The 13888-nt window shown below is 44.4% G+C and overlaps 1 protein-coding gene and 1 long non-coding RNA gene across 6 annotated transcripts in view; one reads left to right on the top strand and one right to left on the bottom strand.

The window, feature by feature from the left end:
- cbfa2t3 (CBFA2/RUNX1 partner transcriptional co-repressor 3) overlaps positions 1-13888 on the top strand; it is a 40993-nt gene that overhangs the window by 16595 nt on the left and 10510 nt on the right. For 4 of the 5 annotated variants that reach the window (XM_087178794.1, XM_023424378.2, XM_087178793.1 and 1 more), the window contains exons 2-5: positions 9012-9167; positions 11374-11615; positions 11744-11833; positions 12973-13154. In XM_087178794.1, the coding sequence (XP_087034920.1) occupies positions 9012-9167; positions 11374-11615; positions 11744-11833; positions 12973-13154 (670 nt within the window). Of the gene's footprint in view, positions 1-9011; positions 9168-9337; positions 9424-11373; positions 11616-11743; positions 11834-12972; positions 13155-13888 lie in introns of all 5 variants that reach the window. The other variant, XM_087178796.1, reaches the window with a different exon arrangement.
- Positions 7520-11413, bottom strand: LOC111668341 (uncharacterized). Its single transcript, XR_015438346.1, has 4 exons — positions 11333-11413; positions 10142-10325; positions 8064-8107; positions 7520-7720 (listed from the first exon to the last, which is right to left on the bottom strand). It is a non-coding gene; the product is annotated as an uncharacterized LOC111668341 (long non-coding RNA).

A 13888-nucleotide genomic window follows, 5' to 3' on the forward strand; every position in this document is an offset into this window, starting at 1 on the left:
ACCCCGCCCTCCTGTGACCAATATGAACTAATCCAGATGTAGCGTAGCTGCTAACAGATGTGCACATAACTCTCTTTACATGACCCCCACTCCTTTCTCCTATGTTCCTCCATGTCGCTGCTCTCCCCAGCCTCACTCATCACTCATTCCACAGTCTCGGCCTTCATGGCTAACTGATCAGAACAGGAAGTGATATCACTCGGTGCTACAGCGCTGCTGATGAAGCACTTGGACCTATTGTCTCGTGTTCTTACTTCTCCTCCCAGCCTCGAGAGCCGTTCTGTTGTGGCTGCTGTTGGTAGAAAAACCTCCTCTTTGTTTGTCAGGCTTGTCAGGCTGGGTCCTCAGGAGGCCCCCCTTGCCCTATTCCCAGGCTGCCCTTCATGCTGCCTGTATGCAATTAACAGAGTAATTAAAAGCCTGATGAGCTAATTGGTGCTGGGTGAGGCTGCAGGTGTTTGGATCAGGGAGCTTATTTATGTAAGTGCAGTCATTGCGAACATCCTCGGTGGGGCAGAGCAGATTTAAAATGTTTCTTTTTGTGAATACGTTTATGACTTATTGATGGTTATTGATTATTGATTAAAGCACTCAGTGCTACACAGTTGAGACAATCACGGGGAGGATTCACACGTGTCCCAGTATGATTTCTTGATATGATTTACTCATTGTGTTCTGCTACGTGACCAGATGTTTTCGTGGGATCTGTCATGCTCCAGTCAGATCTCAGCAGAACTCTAAAACTAAACCGGATTTGGTTATGTTCGAATGTAATTGATTAAGAGATTCATCTTCCTCTCTCTCTTGCCGTGACAATCATCTGCAGCCACGCATGCCATGTGTTGCAAGTAGATATGCAATGCTCAGTGGGAAGAGGGAAACAGACCGACAGCCAGTGTGTTACATTACCTGGTGAGCTAACTGCTGGTATTAGATGAAATAAAACAAAATTACATCAGGTTGGGCTTGGATCACAAATTTGGCAACACCAATCAGGTTTATTGGGCAAGTCAGGTCTTAAGACATGGGGAAAGTTGTAGGCTTGTGTAGAACTCTGTTCTCAACTCATGCCAGTGTATCAGCCGTGGATGTTAAGATGAATTATGTCATGTCTGATGGAGCCCACAAAACAGAGCTCATCTGAAAGAGGAAAGATAAAAGAAAGTCTGATCTGATGTTGGATCGTGGCAGCCTGAGGCTGAGCTCTCAGCTGGCAAAATTAGGCACACAGCTGACAGGACGAGGAAAAGAAGATGTAGATGAGTGGGAACAAAGGAGACTTATCATGCAGAGCAGAAGCTACATGTAAAGCCATCTCTCTGCTCGTGTCTGTCTGCCTTTTCTGTCTCTCTGGCCCATTCCCAGATGTACATACACAGTCACTTCCTCAAATGTGTGTGTCTCTTTCATGCCTCCTACTTCCTCCCTATATATCTGCTCTCTCTCTCTTTCTCTCTCTCTCTCTCTGTGGCAGCTGTGCTGGTGATGGCTGTGTGCCCATGGTGCAAGCTGGCTGTGGGGTCCCAGGTGGCCCACATGACAGTTATTGATGTTCAGGTGTTCAACTCCTCTCACACAGAGACCCTGGAGCCACACACACACACACACACACACACACACACACACACGCACACACACACACACACACACACGTAGACATACAAATACACGCAGATGTGCAACACACACATGCATGCACGTAGTTCAGATGCATACGCAGAATACATGCAAGTAGGCATGTACTTGCACAAGTATGCATATAAACTGCGTATTCTTCTATTGCTGCTGAGGAAGTGTAAACAATACAGTACAAGTACAACAGAGAATTTGTGCCTACAGCTGCTGGGGTATCTGGTGAGCCACAAAATCTACAGTTTTCAATGTGAGATGATGAAAACAACAAGCTTTGTGAAAATGTATGCAGTTAGCATATGATTCCTATGGCCCTGTATTTTTGACCATTTTCTCTGTGTGTGCATGTGTGGTGGGAGGGCCAGTGTTGGTACCAGTGCCCAGTGCAGTCCTAACGCACTCCAGATGTGTCTGGCTGGCCTGGGAGTTGTTCTTGGCACAGTTTGCCTCAGCTGAATGTCACAAATTCTTTCCTTTATTTAGGAATGGCTCTGTGTTAGTGGCTGGAGAGAAAGAGGGAGCAGAGGATGGATGGAGGAGGAGGAGGGGGGGAGGGAGGAGAGGTAAATGAAAAGAGCAGAATAAATGATTAGCAGTCTAGAACGGGGAAGAAGGAAGAAGAAGGGGCACTGAGAGAAGAGATGTAGAAGGACAGAAGATGGAGAGGGAGGAGAGAAGGAGGAGGAAGCGTGAGGGAGCCAGGCAGAAACAGCTCCAGTCTAGCATCTGGATTTTATTAGCAGCCGTTGGGAAAATCTGAAAAGGAAGTTTTTTCTCTGTGAGCACGTCTGCAGCAGTGATATGCTGCACATAACCACTTCACTGCCGACGAGAGGAGCCAGGCCCTCCCAAAGGAGAACAGATGGTCGCTAGAACTTCAATACAATTACATCAATAACAGCTTTCACAGATATAAGCACTGTATGACAGGATCCCTGCAGCTCAGAGAGACAGAAATACAACTCCTTTACCCTTAGCACCTCTGGCCCCGGATAAATTGTCTTTAATCCATCCTCACTCCCTGCTTGTCCTCAAGTTATCCTTGCTTTTCTTGCCAGTTTGCCCATTTAACAAAAAGGGTGAAGCTTTTGACTTGGAAAAACTGGTGACTTGTCAAAGATTTGCTCTTGGTAATCTGATCAAAGACAGGATGGCTTTTGTCAGTGCTTATTAAGGAGAAGCACCCCCGACCCCCCGTTTGTTCTTTGTTCAACATGTTTGTTCAGCCGGCACTGCATGTGTACTATCACAGAGACTCTCAAGTAACATAGGGGGAAATATGTGTTTGTGTCCACATCGTATACATGCTGCAAACTTGTTAGCATGTATGCATACATCTGTGTTTCTATTTGGGGGCGTGTGTATATGTGTGTGTGTGTGTGTGTGTGTGTGTGTATGTGTGTGCGCGCGTGCACTGCACAGGCCTGTCTCCCACCCTGTCATTAGTGAGGGCTTTAAAGCCTCTGAGCTCTAAATCAGTTTAAGATGAAGTGGAGTCTGGGATCCGTCTGCAGAAGCAGGCTGTGTGCTGACACACAAACACAAACACACACACACACACACACACACACACACACACACACACACACACACACACACACCTGTGACATAGTTCACTCCTCAAACTGATATCAAGTCGTACATGAAAATATAGAATTGGTTGGCAAACAGAGAAAATACGTTCTTTTTTTGTAGTTTGCTTAAGGTCAAAGGAAGTTGACATATTGGCCTTGTGTTACAGATGTCAGTTGTCTCTTTCGTTTGAATGGGATTTGGGCTGGTGGTATGAGAGTGGAGGGTGCTGTAGGTGCTGTAAGTCTTAGGTCCAAGGCACAGGGCTACAATCCCCATGTTTTGATATGAAGGCCTGGTGGGGGGCTGGGGGCCAGGGGCTCAGGCTCTGTTTGTGTGGACTCCTCAGCGGCCTGATAGGGAACAGATGTGGGAAGGCAGGCGACTGGGCAGCCAGCCAGAGCAGCTGGGAGAAATTAAAAACAACAGCATTCCTGGAGACTGGGGGAATTACAGTGGGAGGGAGGGAGCGAAGGAGGGATGTAAGGAGCGAAAGACAGAGGGAGAGTTTTAAGGCTATGTGGTCACTGGCAAGAGCCTCTGTGGAGTGCGCAAGATTGAATAGACAGGGGGGATTTAAGGGAACTGTTCTGCAGTGGTTAGCTAAAGCTAATAAGTTGCAGCTGTATTTCCAGTGGAAGCACAAACACACATTCACTTACACACTCACAGATACGCATACATTCAACACACAGACATATGCCAATGTGGAATCAGACCAAAATGCAATACCAGCATCTGAATGGCCTTCCAATGACTTGTCAGTACATGATGGTATTTGGGGCTTTAATGAAGGTATATATTTTTAAATCTATAATGAGACCCCAAAAATGGCTTTAGAAAGTTAAACAAACCACGGGACTGTGTGTGTGCAGTTGTACAGTACGTTATATTTGGTTTTGTGTGCCTCACAGTGAATTGTTTTTCATTTTGTTTCATCATTGCACAAGGGGAGAGTAGAAGACAGAGAACATTTTTAGAACTCAGACGGCAGACTCTGTCTTTGGTGAGCAATCTTTTAGCCCCGATTACGTCAAACGTGCAGACATACAGCTGTTCACAGAGTTAGAGAAACAGAGACAGACAGAGACAGCGGCAGAGAGGTAGGTAATGATCGTATCACATTGTTTTATTTTCAGCATAATATTCAATAGTGAGTGTTTGGGACAGACAGCAACATATCTGTATCCTGAGCAGATCTATTCTCAGTTGTATTGATCGCAAAGTGGCTGCTCTCAGAGACTGAGATAAAAACGTGGAGGGGAAATAGATCAGCTTACAGACAGGAGCACAGTCCAGACCTCAACCTTAACCACAGGTCTGCCTTAACTGGTATACCAGTCTCTCTTTTTTTTATACTTCTTTCGGCAAGTGTGTTGTCCTTCAGCATAAAACACAATGGGAGGACAGATGGCCACAGATGGAGCTGCAGACCTAGCAGACTTCCTAATGTATTAAAAGTGAAATCCAGAGCATGGTGCGTATGTGTGTACCCTGTCCCTGTAGCTGGTCAGATTAAACAGCTGTCTATAATCCCACGGTGGGAGCAGACAGACAGATAGATAGACAGGGCGGTCCCCATATCCTCCTCTCCTCTCCTCTCCTTTCCTCTCCTCTCCTCTCCAAGATGTGACAAAAATTGTTGTGCTATGCAAGAGAAAAACACAAAAGCATTTTAATTTTGTGTCACCCTCCTGATCTTTTCTGCTCTCTTTCATCTAAATAAAGCTGTAGCTTCACACTTATCAATATGGGGACAAACAGACAAAGCTACATTCTAGAAAAGTACTTTTACAATTGGTTAATGTAATGCTTGTTAGGATTGTTTTGTTTAGACGTATACTGTATTAATGTCCCACAGTACACATTGCATACAGTGGCACAGTAAAATGTGTTCAAAGAGGAGGTTTACTGAAACATATGGCTGCCTCCCTACAGGAAGCAGCCCTCCAATTCAGTAGCACGGAGAGCTTGTTTGTGTGTTTAAGGCTGTATAGAAGAGAATGGCTGCATCTATTTATACCAGCAGGATCCGTCTGCCTCTATCTACAACCTTGTGTGTTTATGTTCAAAGCATCTGGCATGGGGCAAACAGCGGAGTGCCCCTCGTGTTCTTGAGGATCACTGTGTCAATGGGCCTCATGCAGCACACTCCAGAGTGGCACTTTTTAAATACAGACACCAGCTGTTGAACGCCTCTACGCAAGCTGAGAAATAGGCTAACACCAAGGACTGAGGCCAACTGAGGCAGGAGTTCTGCGGAGGAAAACACTGGATTCATAGTTGGCTCATGGGAGAAGTGAAATGAAAAACACATTAATGTGACAGTGATTTAATATGTTAGTTGGTGACTGCACTATATTAACACTGCAGCTGTAAACAGGATTTCAAACCGGGGTAAAGATGTGTAAAAGCTAGAGCAGGACTTCAAGAGAGGTGTTGATAGTATTTCTACTTTTTTTTAATTCATAGAAGTATAAGAGATTATTAATGGCTGCCAGTGGCAGTTCTAACTTGTATGGTGCCCTGGGCAAATACCCCCTTCAGCCCCCCTGCCCCGGCTACAACTAAAGAGTCACTATTCTGCACAAACTGTAACTTTTTATCAACATCGTTCTTAAAAGTTATGATAAGTTTTTAATAAAATATAATAAATAAATTAAAAATAAAATATAATAAATCAGATAGGTGTAAAATTACTGCAGTGTGTGAAAATATTTCTGTAAATTTCTATAATAATATTCCTGTGATATGATCCCTGAAAACAAACTGTTAATCCTGCAGATATTTCTGAAAATATCTGTTAATCTGCTAAAACATTACTGAAAATATTCCTGTATCATAACTTTTAAAAACTAAACAAATTATAAGTACCAATTATATACAATTATAAATACCAAAATAAAGTAACAAGAATAGAAAGCGTCTCTGTCTCTCTTATATACACACAATTAACATAGAAAATCAAATTATTAAACTGCACAAATCCTTCATCCCACAAATACATAAACAAGAGAACCTACTTATTATTATTATTATTATTACTACTACTACACTATTACAATCTTTAAACAAGACACACATTCTAAAATGCACAACTGTCATTTGAAGCCTTATCTTTCTTGCTTTCATCAATTAGTACCAAAATTATATACAATCATATATACCAAAATAAAGAAACACTTCTCCCTCTCGTATATATATATTGTTTATATATACCAATATAAACAAGACACACACACACACACACGTGGTGGTGTGCAGACTAGTTCATTATTCTAAATGATTTCACAGTATTATGAATGAATTGTTGTTTATTTGGCAGCTTTTTCTGCTGTGACTGATTTTACTAATTGCATTAGTTCTGTACAGAGATAGAAGTGCAAACTCCACCAGCCCCCTCCCCTCACCTCAGAGTGAGAGATGACAAACTAGAAATGACGCCCGCTCAGACACAGTGATATGACGTCATTGACGTGTATGCAAATGAGCGACAGAAAACCGATAGCTTACCGATGCAAGCGCCCCGTGCCGCCCCCCCTACAAGAAGCTGCCCATGTTGCCTTAAATTCTAAATTCGCCATTGGGTGAGGATACTAATAATAGCCTAATAATAATAATAATAGTTAAAATGCATTTCCGTCCTCCAATCAGAAACTCAGATGAAGTCAACTGAAAACAAGCAGCCAAAATGCCCCTAGCTAGCTAAGCTTAGCTAGCTGGACCCGGGGTTTCACCTGTTCTGTTCCCTCCTCCTTGGAAATCGTGGAAATTCGCACGGAGAAATCGAAGTGAACAGTTTTTGTTTTTTCAAACACACTCTTGTGTAATGTACATTAGGTCGTCCGAGCTCGGGTTCGAGTCCACGCTTTCCGGTGACAGTCGGTGTCCTTCCTCTCTTGACAAGCTTCAGCGATTATCGACTCTAAGCCCCTGAATCTGACTCACCTGCAGCAGGTGTGGATCAGCTGACAGAGGAGGACACCTGATACGTGGCGTGCACACGAAGCTGCAAAGATGCGTATGCACAAACAAAATTCACATGTATGAAACTGCGTGCGCAGGATTCCCCGCACATTTTCGCACAGAATTATGTTACTTGAACTTTATTCACGTTCTCTTGATTGAAATGAGTCAAATATTTACAGTTGTATTTACATCCATGCTCTGTTTTCAATAGACTCACATAGAATGAAGAAACGCGAAACTATGAGACTATCCAAACAAGCAAATGACCCACACAGACAAAAAATATATATAGGCCTATATATATATACATATACACACATATACATATATAAATATGACAGACATGTGGTGGTGTCCAGACTAGTTTATTATTCTTAACGATTTCCCAGTATTATGAATGAATTGTGGCATATTTGGTAGTTTTTCCTGGCGGCTGCCCATGTCACCTGTATCTAAATCTGCCATTGCTGGCTGCTAAGTTTCTGAAGTACATGGTTTTATTACATTGCGTTTTTTTCCTTTTCTGCTGTGATACATTAAGAGACAGCTGAAAGGGAGAAAAGGAAAAACAGAAAGGAGAGAGAATCCTTCAGAGTTATTAAGAATCAATGAATAGCACATAAATTCTACAATGTGGTTTACATCTGCCTTGGCAGAGCATAGAAGAGGGCCCTTACTCTTTCATTATGTATGTACATGTGCACTCTATATAATAGAGTTGTGTAGTATTGAACAGAGGGGCCACACATTTTGTACTGATGCATGACCTGTGCTGCAAATTGATTTAATTGTTTCTCATTGCGTAGTGCACATTTATTGCACTCTCTGCCAGTTGCACATGTACACACACTTAAAAGCTATCTTCTCACAGGGTGCAAAAGTCATCATACCTCTCAGCTCAGGTTTACATCGCAGAAGGATCTGGTTCCAGCAGCTGCACTGACAGACAGACAGACACATACACAGATGGACAATCAACACTCCGCAGATACATCACCAAATAATAGACCTGCTGCTTATGTATATACTGTATAGAATGCAGTTTTGTGCATGGCAGTGTTTATTGTGGAGGACGCACTATGTATAGATGGCATGATGCCCTCTGCCATGAATACAGGACATAAGCCATTGCTTGTGGCTGTGGCACATCTACCCTGTGTCGTGTTTTCTTCTCATGCCCCTTGCTGTACCATCCATTCCCTTCACGATACACAGCCTGGCCTTGCCTTGTTTGGTCCTGGCAGGGTGTCTGGCAGAGGACAGTGGAGCCTCTAGTAGCAGGACGGAGCTCTGCTGAAAGCCAGTCCACAGTGATGGACAGCAGCAGATCCAGCTGCACTTGTCACTGGCTGTCAAGCCGGCTGTCTGAACTAGGGGACAAGAGGGGACAGGCGGGGAGGAGTGTGTGCATGTTCATGTGTGTGTGTGTGTGTGTCTGGGGGTTGGAGGTTATAGTGGAGGGGCACTGATTGGGATGTCAGAGCTACATGGAGCATGTATGTATGAAGGAGAGAGAGAGAAGGAAGAGAAGGGGGGATTTCAGTCAGCAGCAGCTGAGCGAGTGAGCAGGTGTTACTGTATGTCTCCCAGGCCCATGAATCTCCAACACAATACAAGTTTGGATTCATTTCCACTCTCTGCATTGATTTGTTTTGCTTCTTTTTATGGGGCTTTTGGTTTAAGGAAACAATCGATGGTTCCCAGGTGAAAATGTCAGTGCTCTCCTCCTTAACCAGCTGTCTCCACTTTGAAAGTATGATAGTTTTTTTTTCCATGCTGGAGCTCCACCTTGATGACTGTCTCTGTTTTCTCTTTCTTTTTCTCCTTTCATATCTCAGGTAGCAGAGTGCAGAAGGTTGGAACAATGCCAGATTCACCTGCGGATGTGAAAACCCAGCCCAGGTCCACCCCACCCACCATGCCTCCACCACCCCCGGCTGTCAGCCAAGCAACCAATCGCAGCGCTTCATTCACCCCCACCACCAGTAAATCAAGTAAGTTTCTAAAATGTTCGAAAGTTACGTTTCGAAAATTAATGACACTTAAAGTCAACTTTATACTGCAAAATGTGCATTTCAGTATGATCCTTACTTTTACCTTAAACTATATCAATTCAGTTATGTAGCTTACATGCTGTGAGATGTGTGTCTTCTTTGACTTGAAGATGCCCTTTTGTGTTGATACGTCACGTCAGCAGGCAGTTAAAACCAGCAAACCAGCACTGGGACAGCTCTAACTCTTCATTTCACAGTAAGCATTGAGGAAGATAGCCATAGTTATGTGAGCTTGTATCTACAGCACTGCAAATAACGCTTCTCTGCAGAGCTGACATGCAAATCTTAGCCTAGATTTTATACTTTGTAGGTCAAATGCCATTTTGATGTCCATTAGTTAAAACTGCACTAAATTGGAGCAACCAGTGGCCTAGATGTTAAGATGCATATCATATATTGTGTTCGGAGTGTTTACGGTTTGATTCCAGTCGGACCTTTGTTGCATGACATTCCCTGTCTCTCTGTTTGCTTCATGACCACTGTCAAGTAAAAGCAAAAATGCCCCAAAACTTTTCTAAATTTAGCCTCAAAGTGAAAGTCTAGGTCACATATAACTTTTGCCAAAACTATATTTGTGTTGTAAAGACCTGCTACACATTTGAATAAAATTATTCAACCATCAATCTGTAATAAGTAACACAAATGAATACACTTGCAATACCTCAGAGGACATCTACAGTCATGTGTCCCTCTTAAGTCAACTGTCACCAACACTTTATATGAACAGAAATTCCGAATATGTGTTTCTTCCCTGTTCTAGTGAACAAGTGTTGAAGTCACTTGTGTGTCAGGTGTGTGTCTCTGCAGGCATCTATCGGTGTATGTGTATGTGTGTGTCTTTTGGTGTGCAGAATGCCCTTGCTGGTGGGACAAGTGTCTTTGAGTGCATGTGTGAGTGTGTCTGTGTTGTTTACCAGCTGGTCAGGCGGCGGTGGATACAGGGGAGATCAGCCAGGGTGGTGTTGCGGTGTGTAGACTACTTTCTTCCCTATATAGCAATGACAGGCCATGTTGTTTCACCTGTTGTGGCAGGCGGTCAGCAGTGTAGCTCTCTCCTTGCACCTCTCCCTCTCTCAAAAGCCAGAACACAAGCGCTGCCTGTTGGGATCACATGGGTTAGTCCATATGAGTTCAGGCCCTCGACCCACAGATTAGAGCAACAAGCATGCCGGAGAGGAACCACAGCAACTACACTGTTGAACAACTAAACTGTATATAGTCTTGTTATCAAGTATGAGGGCAAGATTTAATGTTATAGTCTACAGTGGCTCACTGCAGAGGCCTGTAAATACATTTTTGAAAAGATTAAGTTGCTGTTGCACAGATATATCGCATCCAATGCATATTTACAACATAGGATTACAATTATGAGAGACAAGAAGGATTCATAAATCATAAATCAATCTTAAACTGACAGTGTAGTTTGCATGTATTTTGTATCATCTGGCTCGGATATGAAAATATGAAAACAGGGGAAAGGTCAAACGTGTGTGTGTGTGTGAGCTCCTGTGTATTTGTGAGTTTGTTTGTGCCTGCATTAAGAAGAATATGCGAGTGATTATATATGTGTATGGGTTCTGTGTCTATTCTGAACCTTAAAGCTGCAAATCTACTTTCAGCTGGTGGACAGGTGCAGGTCCAGATTTGGATACACACCTGCTACTGGAATAAAAGTAACATGGGCCACAGGACTATTTTTGGCACCTCTTTAACAAGTTCCTCTTATAGTTGTGTCCTAGTGAGTGAGTGAGTGAGTGAGTGAGGGGGAGAGGGTGAGGAGCAGGGTGGAATAGACTGATATGGGGGGTGGGGGGTGGAATGGTGGAAGGGGTCAAATGTACTAATGTACCACTTGTGAGACAGCTGAAGTTACACACACACACACACACACACACACACAAACACACACGCTCACAGGACTCAGTCAAACTGGCAGAAAACTGCACCACCGAAGTCGCTTTGTGCATCATAAACTGTTGGCATGGTGTCAAAGTTGAATCTATTGTGTGCTTTACTTAAATTTAATCTGAACCACGCACTCAGTGCTTCTCCCCTCGTCATGCCCCCAGATCTGTCAGATGCCCCCCAGGCCCCTCCATACTGACCCAATTCACGTTGTCTCTTCCTTCTGTCTGTTTATCTGCAGTGCTGAATGGGAGCAGCCACTCTCCTACATCGCTGAACGGTGCTCCATCCACTCCTAACGGCTTCAGTAACGGGCCCGCCATGTCTTCAACGGCCTCACTGTCCAACCAGCAGCTCCCGCCGGCTTGTGGTGCCCGGCAGCTCTGCAAGCTGAAACGCTTCCTGACCACGCTGCAGCAGTTTGGCAACGACATATCGCCTGAGATTGGAGAGAGAGTGCGCAGCCTTGTGTTGGGGCTTGTGGTAAGTTCTGATCATAGTCATGTGGAATTATTTTGATAGCTCTGGAAGAAAGTGCTATAACATTTTCTTTCTCAGCAAATCTTGATGGTGTCCACTCTTTGTCTCACTCTCTCTGTTGTCTTGGACAGAACTCCACCCTCACTATTGAAGAGTTTCACTCCAAACTGCACGAGGCCACCAACTTCCCTCTGAGGCCGTTCGTCATTCCCTTCCTGAAGGTAAATGTCTATATACAGGTTTTTTATGTAAGATATATCAAGCCTGATGTATCCAGTTGACAAGCACATAGTTTACTGCCCCTGTCCATATGGCCAGTCCTGTCCTCTGTGATCCTTCCTATTCTGCTTCAGAATGGACTCATAGAGAGGCAGGGGCAGGGAAGGAAACCTTGTCTTGATCAGCCAATGGCTGTATACTTTTTTCATAATGCTGGACTTGCAGTATTATGAAAAAAAAGTGGTAGGACGTGTTCGTGAATGTCCTTTAAAAGCGGTGTGTGTGTGTTTATGTGTGTGTGTGTGTGTCAGACCTCCTGCCGTGCAATGATCCTCCACATCTGGGACATTGCAGCAATGGCTGTGTTATATCAACCAGACAGGTCTGAGAGAGCTATTTGACAGCACTCTTATGCACACACACACACACACAAACACACACACACACACACACGCACACCCACACATACACACACACAATATACACACCAGTACACCCCGGAGAGTAAGAGAGACACATGGCAGAGGAATGTGTCAGGGGACCTGTCTTATCTCATCCTGTCTCTTCATCTATCACTTTCTTTACAGCTGGACCGTAGTGGCGGGGCCAGCCCTATAATCGTGAATGGCTGTGACTGACTGACTGAATCATAATTCCACCATTGGTCAGCCCAAAGCCACATGACTGAGTTAGAGTTTCCCCATTGGCCGTCTTAATGGGCCACGTTTCAGTCACCATTTCAAACTTGTAATGAGAACAGCTTCAACAGCTGTATTGAAATATTGTATATGTGAGCACAGAGCAGGAGAGAAGCAAACACATAAAGAGCTGACACCAGCTGACACTAGGCTGAATGCAAACATGATGTGATGATGTCAGTTTCTCACAGCGGTTCCACAACAGTTTTCAAATACGTCCTCAATTTTGCACATTGACCATACGCAGCCCGATACTAATTTTGGACCTAGTCTTGTTTTTCTCACCTTAATCTGACATTATTTCACTCTCATCTACCTGTTATTTCACAAGTTTCTAACTCAGCTCTTGTCCACTTAACACTACTCCTATCTACTTCCTAGCAACTTGCTTAATTCCTAATCCAGAGGGCTTCCCTCTTTTTCTTTTGTTTTTACCTCTGAAGGCAAACCTGCCTCTGCTGCAGAGAGAGTTGCTCCACTGTGCCAGGTTGGCCAAGCAGACTCCAGCTCAGTATCTGGCCCAACACGAGCAGCTTCTCCTGGACGCCAATGCCAGCTCACCCCTCGACTCCTCAGAGATTATGCTGGAGATGAATGAGCACGGCAAGCGAAGGACCCCTGACAGGTAGAATCTCTCCATTAAACACAAGAAAACACACACACACACACACACACACACACACACACACACACACAAGGACTTCAGAGGCGCACATACATTGGCAGACTCTCACACAGACAGCGTTATAAATTAATTCTTTCAGGGTATTTCAGAATGCCAAGCGACAAGGGGAGGCTATAAGTCCTCTGTGCGGGAGGCGGAAGTCTGGACAGCCCCGATGCCAGCCTGGCTCTGCCAGCTGTCCGGGAGGGAGGGGCGAGATACATGTAGAGTAGGAAAATAAAGAGAGAGGTTGAGAAGCAAAAGGGAGAGAGAGCCATAGAAGAGAGGAGGGAGTGAAGTCTAACCCAAAGACAGAGAGAAAGACCAACAGTGACCTATGGTTTTACTATTGTCCCACATTGTTCCCCGGCGCTCTCCTTTATTAACCCAGCTAAGAAGAAGACACATGGGAGAATTAAAAGGCATTTCCCTTTCTTCCATTCTCTGTTGTCTTCTCTTACTGGCATTGTCGTTCCTTTCTGCTTACTTCTTCACCTCTTTCTCTCCCTCTCCCTCTCTCCGACTGCCTGACCTGCAGGCTCCCAGCAGCTGTCCATATGTCAGGGATGTGTCCAGATGGTGATGTGCTGACCGTAACACTGAGCACATCCTGAGCGGGGGGAGGTGTGTGGTGGTGGTGGTGGTGGTGGTGGTGGTGTGGATGGGACTAGGGGTCGAGGCAGAACGTGCAATCC

The sequence above is a fragment of the Seriola lalandi genome, unplaced genomic scaffold (assembly GCF_002814215.2).
Source record: "Seriola lalandi dorsalis isolate HSWRI2012SDOR001 ecotype SW California unplaced genomic scaffold, Sedor1 jcf7180002054735, whole genome shotgun sequence".
Taxonomy (NCBI): domain Eukaryota; kingdom Metazoa; phylum Chordata; class Actinopteri; order Carangiformes; family Carangidae; genus Seriola; species Seriola lalandi.